Raw genomic sequence first — 11,837 nt, 5'->3', positions numbered from 1 at the left:
ATACAGCTCAACACCAATAATAACAATCGGGGATCTCCCAAGATACCGTCCTGTAGTCCCATATATACATATCTAATGGATCTCCCGGGATTCTGTCCCGTAGTCCAACTCATAGTGCGCGGGGATCTACCGGAATCCCATTCCGTAGTCCCGAATATAAATACCAGTACTGGGAATCTATCGGGTGCATTCCCGCAGTTTCATGTAACTGTGCAGGGGGATCTACCAGAATTCCACATTCGTAGTCCCAAAATAAATAGACAAGGGGGAGCTACCGGAATCCCATATCCATAGTCCCAAAATAAATACACAGCATCAACAGAAAGATATACGGAAATGACAAAATTTCATATTAAGGCAACAAGTGATTCTAGCCTAGCATGCTGCACAGAATTCAGGTAAGACAGGTTGAGCAAATAAGGCAATTAAGTCACTTAGACATGTTTTCCTAAGCTAACAACATGCTTAATAGTGCAAGTAATAGAAACAGGAAAGCAAACATACTAGTAATTACTTAAAGAAAATCGAATTCCCAACAATTATCACAAGTACGCACTCGTCACCTCACGTACAAGACATTTCAATTACCAAATATACCAATCCTAAGGGGAAGGTCCCCCACACAAGGTTAGACAAGTCACTTACCTCGAACCGGCTTAACATCAACCCGAGACCATGTTCTTGCCACGAGTACTCGACTCCAAATGGCCCAAATCTATTCAATTCAATTTCATAATGTAAATAACACTTCAAGTAACCGATTCTACAATTAAATTCTAAGCTAATACGCGAAATTGGCTAAAATGACCAAAACGTCCCTCGGGCCCACGCCTCGGAATCGGGTAAAATTTATATTTTTAGAAACCTCGTACTCTCACGAGTCTATACATAACAAGAACACTGAAATTGGAGTTCAATTGGCCCCTCAAATACCCATGTTAATGTCTCTTAATCTCAAGCCCTAATTACCCATTTTCCCAAATTTCTCACCACCAATTAGGTCTTTAATCACATATAAATGAGTTATAAGTCAAAAATATTACCTCCAAGTATCCCTCTTGAATCCCTCTTCAATCCTCTTCAAAAAGTTTCAAAATCGCCCACAAATGAAGGAACTTAGGCTCAAAATCACGGAATAGGCCTTTTAAATCATTTTGCCCAGACATTTAAATCCTTCTTCGCGGATGCGGTCAAAGCCTCGCATTCTCGAAGCACAAATTGACATTGACCTTTTTCTTCTTCGCGAACGCGTCTCCTTCTTCGCGAACACGGAGGCTCAGTTTCTCAGCCCATCGCGAATGCGGTTCCCTTCTCGCGAACGCTTAGTTCAAAGACCCCAGCCCTTCGCGAACGCGGGACCTCCCTCGCGAATTCGAAAGCCAAACCTTCAGCTCCACATCCTAACCCTTCGCGAACGCGAAGAACAACTGGTCTATAACACACACAGCAGTTTTCTGCAACTTCAAACGTCATGAAATGGTCCGATTGACCACCCGAAACTCACCCGAGGCCCCGGGACCTCAACCAAACCTGCCAACCAATCCTAAAACATCATTCAAATTGTTCCAACCTTCGGAACGCTCAAAACAACATCAAAACACCTATTTTTCATCGGATTCAAGCCTAAGAATTCCAAAAACTCTAAAAATATGCTTTTGATTAAAAAGTCTATCAAACCTCGTCCGAATGACCTAAAATTTTGCACACACATCACATTAAACACTACGGAGCTACTCCAACTTCCGGAATTCCATTCCGACTCTCATATCAAAATCTCACCATCGAATCGGAAACTTCAAAAATTCAACTTTCGGCATTTCAAGCCTAAATTAGCTACGGACCTCCAAAAGACAATCCGAACATGCCCCTAAGCCCAAAATCACCCAACGGAGCTAACAGAACCATCGGATTTCCATTCCGAGGCCGTCTTCATACTGTTCCGACTACGATCAACTTTCCAACACTTAAGCTCTCATTTAGGGACTAAGTGTCCCAAAACTCTCTAAAACTCAAAACCGAACATCCCAACAAATCAAAATAGCAGAAATAAACTTAGGGAAAGTAGTTAATATGGGATCAGGGCGTTAATTCTCAAGACGACCGACCGGGTCGTCACACACTACTTCCCGAGGTTAGGCTAGGCACTTACCAGCACATGGGGTCTGTTGTGCTGATACTACACTCTGCATTGTGTGCAGATACTGGTACCGGAGCGTTTGGACCGTAGTGAGGTTGCTGCCTTCAGTCCAACAGGCAACCCGAGGTAGTCCTGCAGGCATCCGCGAGCTTTGGCGTCTCCTTCTATCATTTCTTTTCTATTTTTACTTATTCAGAGACAACAACAACAACAACAACAACAACAACAACAACAACAACGACGACCCAGTATAATCCCACATGTGGGGTCTTGGGAGGGTAATATGTACGCAGACCTTACCCCTACCCCGAAGGGTAGAGAGGTTGTTTCCAGGAGACCCTCGGCTCAACAAAACAACAGGAGCCGATATATTCAGAGTCAGACTCGTGTATTTCTATTCAGACCTTATTTGTAGTATTCTTAGACAGTATGTGAAATTGTGACACCAAAATCTCGGTAGAGTTGTATTTAGACTTCCGCAGTTTGTATTAAGTTAAATTATCAGATTTTGTCTTCCGCTTAATTATTTCCGCTATTTGTACGATATCTACTCATCACTGATAATGGCTTAAAACTGGAAAAGGTTAAGCAATTAGAATAATTTGGCTTGCCTAGCTTTCACCATTAAGTACCATCACGACTCTCGAGGGTGAAGAAATCCGGGTCGTGACATTTGGTAAATTGCATTAGTACTATTAACCTTTCTTTTACCTTTATGTTAAAAAAATAAATTTTATTTATGTGTTTAGCTTCTTTACTTTACATTTCACGTTTTCTTTTATTTGAGTACAAGAATATTTTAGAAATAGAAATGTTTTACTAATAAATTAAATGATATATATAGAGAGGAGGGAGAGATTCAAAAATAAAATTTCTTTAAACATTAATTTTCTTTTTTATATTTTAAAGAAAATAATGAAAATGAAGTTCATTTCAGCTCTATGCAAAATGTTTATGAATTTTTGGTTCATAAAGTATATAGAATTAATTTTTATATATATGTAGATAACATTTTTTTTTTATCTTTTCTATCTCGCTTAAATTTATTAAAAGGGATCATTTCTAAATATTTTTATTAGGGCAATATCACTAGTTAGATATATAATATATGTTCATATGTAGATTTTGACCACATTTTACCTTCAATTGAGCTCCGTCGAGTAGCAAATTACTTCTAGTCAACCGGTCTGATACGATGAACCGGGTCTTATTCCAACTCTCCGGTTCAACTACTGTCAATATATATGACATTAAGCTTCCTCTTATCTCGTCACTCCATTTTTCTGTCATCAATCAACAGTCGTCACAGCTTTCTTGGCCGGTAAATTGCACCGTCTCCGACCGTCGCCGATGAATCTCCGATGAACATTAATTGCGTAAGCACCTTAATGTCAGCTTCTTTTCTTTATATAATTATTCCTTCCCTGCCCTTTTGAGTTAGCTAGCTAGCTAAAGCACAATACTGTTCTCAAACCCTAACAAATTTATTTCAATCTAATCCTGATTATATTCTGCTTATTCTGTTGAAAATAGGTGGTTTCTCACAAATAGAATCGAAGAACAGAAAATTGAGACATATTTTGACTAAGTGAAATTCAGAGACTAGGGTTTTTTTAGGTCACTCTGGTTAAATTTTTATTGTTAGTCGTTCGAGACTGGAACGATAGGTGTGGGTTTAGAGGATAATGTGTATATTGTGTCAGATACAAAGGTGGTCTAGAGGGGTAGCTACCATGTTGCCATGGTTGGTGATTCCACTGATTGGGTTATGGGCATTATCACAGCTATTGCCACCTGCATTTCGGTTTGAAATTACGTCACCGAGGTTTGCTTGTGTAATGGTGCTTCTGTTTACACTTTTGTGGTATGAGGTTTTGATGCCTTGGTTGTCAGCTTGGCGGGTGAGAAGGATTGCTAGGCTTAGAGAGAGGAGGAGGCTTTTGGCTATTGAAATACAGAAGTTGAGGAAAATAGCAACGAGGAGGTGTAGGAATTGTTTGACTCCGTATAGAGATCAGAATCCTGGTGGTGGGAAGTTTATGTGTTCATATTGTGGGCATATATCGAAGAGACCTGTTCTTGACTTGCCTGTGAAACCAGGATTGGGGCTTCTGAATTCTGGGATTTTGAAAGACTTAATTGGGAAAGGTGGAAAGATATTAAATGGGAAGGTTTGGTCTGACAATAGGTCGATGTGTGGACAGGATTCAGTAGAGGATGAGAATTGGGTCAAGGGTTCTTTTGTTGGGAAGTCAAGCACTTGGAGAAATAATGGCAGTGGATTTTTCGATAGGGAGCATTGTTTTGCAGAAAAGTCATATTCTCGTGTTTTTATTTTAGCCTGCAAAGCTCTGACTGATTTTTTCTCTAGTATCATGTGGTTCTGCAGGAGTATTTTTAGAATTAGTTCCTCCATAGATGATGATGCTTCAATGAACGCAGAGCAAAGAGCAATGTTGGATAAGAGAAGGGAAAGTGGGGGGAATTTTCAGGAGAGTAGATGGGAAAGAGCTCGAAGAAAAGCAGAAGAGAAGAAGCAGGCTAGGTTAGAGAGGGAGCTATTGGAGGAGGAGGAGCGACAACAAAGAGAGGAGGTTGCTAGATTGGTGGAAGAGCGCAGGAAATTGCGCGAGGAACATATGGAGGCTGAGAAGGAACATGGTATAGTGTCACCCTCTGATAAGGTACGAGACAGTAAAAGAGAAGCAGAAAAGAGGCGTCAAGAGAAGAGGAAAGAAAGGGACAGGGCATCTAGCAAAAGCAACTCAGATACAGAAGAGCTGGATAAAAGTGCAGGCAAGGGAAGTGAACGAAGCAAGTGTGATGTGAGTGATAGAAGGCAACAGCAAAAAAATAGGCGAGAAACTGTTAAGACACATAATGCTGAAGTTATTTATGGTTCTAAGGGTGCTTCAAAAAGCAATCACAACCATGGGAATGTTGGAACTCGGTACTTGGATAGTATGAGGGGTACCCATTTATCGTCTTCTAGAGCATTTACTGGAGGTGATCATTTTGTAAAGAGTAACAATACTTCTACTGTTCCAAGAGAACACGAATCTAAGACTGGCATAGATCATATTCAAAACCATGGCTCGAGGAGGGAAGTATCTCAGCCAGACAGGGTATCTGGAAAACTGAATACAAATGGGGACGAAAGGAGCATCAACCAGCCTGTAAGTCTTCTGTTAAATCTTCTTTTTCTCTCGCTTATATCTATGCCTTCATTTTCATCAAATATCCTCCAGGTGTTTATGCTAAAATTAAGACTTTCTCAGGAAGATTATAATTTGGTGTGGCATTTTCAATGGTCATTTCAATTTTTGGGATCTATCATTATCTCGTTTACTTGACCTATAATTCTGAAAGATAGAATTTGAATCGTGCAGGAGAAATGTAGCTTTTTCAAAAGATACTCTTTTCAATGAATCTTCGATAGGCTAACAGTAATGTACCCAGTTCCACATGTATATTTATCCTGATCTGTTTGTTACAGGTGCTTATTGAACCTCAACCATGTACAGATCCTAAAAATTCATGGCAACAATTATTCACACGTTCAACTGCTGTTTCTCGTCCCACTTCAAATGTGATAAGCAGACCATGTGTTAAGCCACAAGCAGAAGTTCAAACACCAACGTACCCCTTCCAACCTCCATCTACACAATCCTTTGACAACCCCATTAGCTTTGGACTCCCGTCACCTTTTCCTTTATCTACTTTTGCTCTTGGATCCAGAAGTAGTGGTACAACTCTTCCGTTATCATCAGAACCATTGATTCCTCTAGTTGGAGATGGTGCAGGTCAGTTATTGCCAGAGGAGTCAGAGATTTTTGAAGATCCTTGTTATGTTCCAGACCCAGCTTCATTGCTTGGACCCGTTTCTGAGTCACTTGATAACTTTCAGCTTGACCTTGGGTTTGTGTCAAATGTAGGATTGGACAAACCATGTCCTGTAAAGGGTGTCAACGTCTCTTCTGAAGTCACCAGACCATCTCCAATAGCAAGATTATGTGTTCCAGAGGAGAGGCATACTGAGTCTTCTCTTTTTGCCCGCACTCCTAAGGCTAAGGATATACGCAATGTGGCACCATTGAAAGTTTCAAGTAATGCAAATGATACGAGAACATGGCAGATGTGGAATAGCTTTCCACTTGGTCAAGATGGTCTTAATTTAATTGGTACTTCAGCCAACTGGCTTTTAAATCCAGAACTTAACAGATCAAACATGGAAGAGATAATCCCTCCTGCACCTCCGAAAACCATGGCTTCACTGTTTAAAAAGGATGATCAAGTCCTTTCTGTCTCTCATTCTCCACAAACAGTTTATGCAGGAAATTGCCAGAATGGCACGACACTTGGTGCTTACTTGCCTAATAGTGCTGAAAACAGGTTCCAAAAATCACTCTTTGGTGAAAGTCATTTCTCTCTCAATCCTGAGAATGCTGCTCAAAGTGAATATGAGAGTCCTAATGCTCCCGTAACAAGCTATCCATCTCCACCTGATTGTTGGGCCAAGTAAGCAAAAGAAAAAGCTCTAACTTACATTGTTTTAAAAGATATGTGCCTTTTATTTGTAGCATGATTGTGTTTTGACTTTGTTGAAATTTGAAACCCTTTAGCTACGTAGCTGCTATTTTTTTTTTTTGCATCAATGTGTCTGATTCCTTTCTTTCTGAAAATTACTTTTGGGACTGTCTTATGAGTCTTGTGTTGTTATAATGTTTAGCCACCATTTTCTCTATCTTCTCATAAAAAAGTTGAATGTTTAGCCACCATAGCCTTTTGTGTTAAAGCATAGAAGTGCATGCTACTGGCGACTTGCACATTCATATATATGTATGTGTGTGTGTGTGTGTGTGTGTGTGTGTGTGCGCGTGCATAATTTTAGATGTACATGTTGGCATCCCTAAGGATAGACAGTATGCTTCTTTCTGGATGCATTATCAACATCAAGAATTATTTTAGTAACATAGACCTTTACATGTGTTTTTGTGTGTGTATGTGTGTGTGTGAGAAAGAGAAAGAGAAAGAGAAAAGTTGAATTCAATTCAAGTTGGACAGAACCTGAACCAACATCAATTTTGAACTCTTTTGCGCTTGAACAATTACACATAAACAGTATTGAAAGGCTTTCTTGAAGTATGCTTGCCATATTGCTGTAGTCTGTGCCAGCTCGAGATGATCAGTATAGAAAATTAAATGTACCATTTGGACTGCTTTGGGGACAAGTAGCTGATGAGTTCAGTTAAAGTTATTTGTGGCAATGCTTTAAACCTATGCTTTATTTGTTAGAATCCATAGTGCAGCATGTTGAGCCAAACAAATTCGTAATGTTAAAGGTGAGTAAATTCAGCATAAGAGAGTTTATTTTATAAATAACTAATGTTTTAATTAACCAAAGTTATGTTCAATATATAATATTCTTTTTTTCTAATCCATATCTTTTAAGAAATTGGGAACCTCCCTCCATCTTTGCAAGGCTTTAAACTATTGAGTATGTTCTCAAAACCGATGAGCAGGTCAACATTATTTGACTGGTGGGAGGGGGGGGGGAAGATAGTGCAGAATGCTCCCACTGTGGTATTTGAATCAAGGTCATGTACTTGTTCAAATTGGCGTGGACAGTGCCTCCTAAACATGTGCTTCTCTGTAGAAATCCTTGTCGGGGCATGGCATTTTTCTGGATTAAGTTGCTCCATGACTGGTGTTCTTTTTGGCAAAAATCTATATAGTTTAGATTAGGAATATGTATGGAATGTTTAGGACAGGGCTGCTGTGAATGTTTAGGACAGGGCTGCTGTGTGTGTAACTGTCAATTGGAAAAGACAGATGCTTCACCCTTTTGGTTTGTTAACCAGCTCGATTTCTGGGTGGTGTTTGAAGCCTTAAAGCTATATATGTAGAACAGTTTAAAACTCTTTAGGATGAGGTAGTGGAACCCTGGCAACGGAGGAAGACGGAACCTAAGGCCAGGTTGTTTACCTGTTGATCTTGAAGCCCAATATTTTTGTCCTTTTTTGAGATACTTCCAACTGTACATATTTTTCCGCACTGAAGCACAAGAAAGTAATTTAACTATTAAAAAAAAACCGAGTCCTTTTGTGATCGGCAATTTGAGTTTGTCAACTAAATGATTCTGTGGTGACATAAAGCTTGGGCATAAGTGTTAATGACAATTAGATCTCTCTTCTCACGCATTTTTTGGAGGTTGGGCGTACTACTAAATTCATGTCGTGCGTTTGTATTAGCTTGTGTTCGCCCCCCCCCCCCCCCCCCAAATTCTCCGTATTTGTTCTCTCTGAAAGAAATTGTAAAAACATTGTATTGTTGTCTCTTTCCATTTGTCATTATTTTACAAAAGGCTTGGATAATTTATCTCACTTTTTGTTTAGTATAGCATGTTGCCTACTTTTAAGGGAAAAATATTTGTTCTCAGACAAAATTAACCAAAAGAAACTTAACCCACCACCCGTCCCTAGGTAAGAGAAAAGGAAGAATCAGATGCAACTGCAACCTCTTTATGTTATATCACCATGTAAATTTTCTCAGTATTAATTAGTAAACCATATCTTACATCTCGCATTCAAAATGTCATCAAAATCAATTATGATCTTGCTTCTTCATTGACAGTTCGTATCTTGCCCTGATAAATTACCGCCTTTGTTTCTGCTTCGGGGTTGTTACTAGAGAGATATTTTAGGCGTAAGGATGGGGTTAGTGGTGGTTAAGTGGTTTTTGGTGGCAAAGTTCTAAAACAGAAGGGTGGGGCCACACTTCATGTTGCTTATATGAAGTATACAGCAGTTGAATTTTGTTTCCTTACACTTGACATGTGACTTTTACCTTCAATCACTGCAATAGAGGACGTCACTGCTAACTATATTCAAATGATGACAGATTTACTCCTCTTTTCATGCTAAGTGGTATTTCAGGATTCAATTATGAGTGTCTAAGTCCACCTTTTTCCTTTTTGTTCATTTCTTATCTTTAAACTAGCTCACTGATTAGGTTTTGTGACACCTTTGATGGAAATAGGGCCGATACAATCTAACGTTCACTATTTCCCCCTAATAAGGGACTGATATATTAAGTTCATGCATGACTCAATGTCACAGTCTATAGTATATTTGAGGATTTAACATACAGCTAGCATAATCTGCAGAATGGCATTATTGGATAACGTCTGATGATATATTGCAGTAATTACAGTAAGCTAGTTGGTTAAATGTTCCTTTTTTCCTTACCCCCACGAGTCGAAGATCATATTGAATCCTTCCTTGGCTGATTCAACAATAAGAACTAGCTCATATCTGCTCAACATCAATGCGTGTGGTGCAACTTATGATCGGCTTATGTAAGTCATATATGATAAAGGGGTCTCTATATGCTGTTAAGCCTATGGCTCATTCTGTAGTTGTAACTTGTAAGCTGAGAGTAATTAAGAGTCACCAAGTTTTTTACTGATGTATTGACATAACTGCTTTTCATAATCCTTAGCACTATTGCTGTACAATAATGTTTACCTGGATTGCAGAATGAGACTCCTGGTTTTGTCTCTGTATCATCTTATACTTAATTCAATATAATCGTAATTTAGTGATAATACTTAATTTCCTCTGGGATGATATCTGCTTCTGTCAGATCCTTTTTTTTTGTAACATATACATATAATGTACACATACAAAAGTACTCAGAGACACACACTCACACAGAGGAAAGTCATCTGGTGTTCTTTACGTTTTTTTTTTTTTTTCTTTAACATAATCTTACTGCTGCTTTTGCCCATTCTTGTTCAGGAAGGGTTGGACTCTGCAGGGTTCAGGAGAACGTGTAGGCAACCCACAGATAACAAGGGCCTCAATTGGCGGGTTATACCACACACCAGATGTACAGTCTCTTTGGTCATAGAGTTAAAAAATGAAAGAAAAAAAATAGCAAAGGAAGATCGGAGAGAGGATTTGATTACACCCTCCTGTTTTGAAGAGGAAATTAAGCCTCTTTTGTAGGAAATTTTAGAACGCTGGACTAGTTGTATCTTCCTTCTTTTCTTCTAAAGGGAGATTTACATTTACTTGCATTATCATGATGGAGTTACATGTAACATGCATGGGGCTTCTGATCAGGTAATATATAACTTTAACATGACTCTATACTTCTCTTCCGATCTTTTCAGCACAAAGGGACTATTTACTGATATTGACGGTTAGTGCTATTCTCACTTTGAAGTTTCATAATTTAGAAATGTTCGTTTAGCTGCCCAGTTACAACATACAGTTCTTCTATATGTACCACATATAAAGATTGACTGAACAAAAAGCCCTGCTTTCTCTCCATTTATCGTCATTTGTTCCTTTATATATACAGCTAGTGCTGTGATTGTTATGAAAGTATATGATCTGTTTGCGGCTCATGAGTTGTACCATTGAGAGCTTAAACAAATTCACACTTCGTTGAGATGCTACAAACTTCCAAGTTTTTCTTGTTCTAGGGCTTAGACAACAAAATTTGATCTCTAAAAATCACTTCAAGATTTGGATCCAGGACACAAAGTAAAGGGAGTCTTATAGAGATATCCCAGACAAGTCCCAGCTTGCCAACATTTACCAAAACTAGCATAGCGCATATAAAAATTAAAAACTCAAATAAATAGGTTCTTTCTCTTCAAGAATCACACGCAAAGATCTCGTTCCATATTTTTAGGCGTGATTAGCAATATTTGATGCAAGACGCACATGAAATTTCATGGATGAGGTAGCAAAATAAGGTGATGAAATACATAAAAAAATATATAAATGATTTCAAGAATCTTAGCAAAAAGGGACCTTTTTCAATGGGTATGGTTGAAATTCATTGAAAACATATAGATGAGTCAATATACAAAATTTGAGAAAAATTGGAGGTGATTTGGACTGATTTAACATCAAAATTCCTAGTTAAAATCGAGTTCAAAAAATTCTTCTGCGACACATGTATCAAACATATACCACACATGTATCTCACACACATATATACATGGATATACATGTGATACACATTTGATACAAATTTGATACATATGTGATACACAAGTGATACCCATATCATATTTTTCATGTTCATCTTCTACTACGAATTTTCAATTAAAACCACCTCAAAACTCCACCAAATTATCCCAAAACTAAAATTCAAGCTCCTTAAAATGAACTTAATCTATTCTATTAACATCCACTTAAAAGAAAGCAAAAGTTGACTTTTTTTTTTACTACAAATAGCTAATTGGCTAATATTGATAATATTTGGCTAACATTAGTAATATTTTATAAATTGTCCAATTTTTATAATAAACTACTTATAAATGAACATAGATGGTATTTTCTCTAAAGTAAATGCGGAACTGAGTTAATATTGCGATGCTCAATAGAAAATAATAACTAGAGTTCAATATTCATGTCACGACCCAAAATTCACTAGTCGTGATGACACCTAACTCGACCCACTAGGTAAGCCCACTAACAGTCAATACAATCCAAATGAGATTTATAGGAAAACAATGAAAAATTAACTGAACATTTATGTATTAATTCAAAGACCGGTAGTACGAATCATGAGCTTCTTCTAAGACTTGGAATTTACAAAGCTGGTACAAATAATTACACGATCTGTTTAAAAGTTACATAAACAGATTAGCAAAAATCTAAAGCTACCAAGAGACTAGTGG

At 38.1% G+C, this 11,837-nt stretch overlaps 1 protein-coding gene across 1 annotated transcript; it reads left to right on the top strand.

Moving 5' to 3' along the window:
- Window positions 1–3,406: 3,406 nt before the first annotated feature.
- On the top strand, window positions 3,407–10,346 carry LOC104225335 (uncharacterized). The gene is made up of 4 exons (XM_009777108.2): window positions 3,407–3,513; window positions 3,671–5,313; window positions 5,634–6,655; window positions 9,937–10,346. Exons 2-4 carry the CDS (start codon window positions 3,823–3,825, stop codon window positions 10,046–10,048), a joined length of 2,625 nt encoding a protein of 874 aa, XP_009775410.1. The 5' UTR covers window positions 3,407–3,513; window positions 3,671–3,822; the 3' UTR covers window positions 10,049–10,346.
- Window positions 10,347–11,837: the final 1,491 nt, after the last annotated feature.

Source organism: Nicotiana sylvestris, chromosome 12, assembly GCF_000393655.2.
Source record: "Nicotiana sylvestris chromosome 12, ASM39365v2, whole genome shotgun sequence".
NCBI lineage: Eukaryota > Viridiplantae > Streptophyta > Magnoliopsida > Solanales > Solanaceae > Nicotiana > Nicotiana sylvestris.
This window is presented reverse-complemented; position numbering and strand designations above follow the sequence as displayed.

Bases quoted from the DNA above. Each gene is read 5' to 3' on its own strand.
- LOC104225335 (XM_009777108.2), top strand. From the start codon at position 3,823: ATGTGTATATTGTGTCAGATACAAAGGTGGTCTAGAGGGGTAGCTACC. The intron at 5,314-5,633 runs GTAAGTCTTCTG...TGTTTGTTACAG, and splicing joins AAAGGAGCATCAACCAGCCT to GTGCTTATTGAACCTCAACC. The intron at 6,656-9,936 runs GTAAGCAAAAGA...ATTCTTGTTCAG, and splicing joins CCACCTGATTGTTGGGCCAA to GAAGGGTTGGACTCTGCAGG.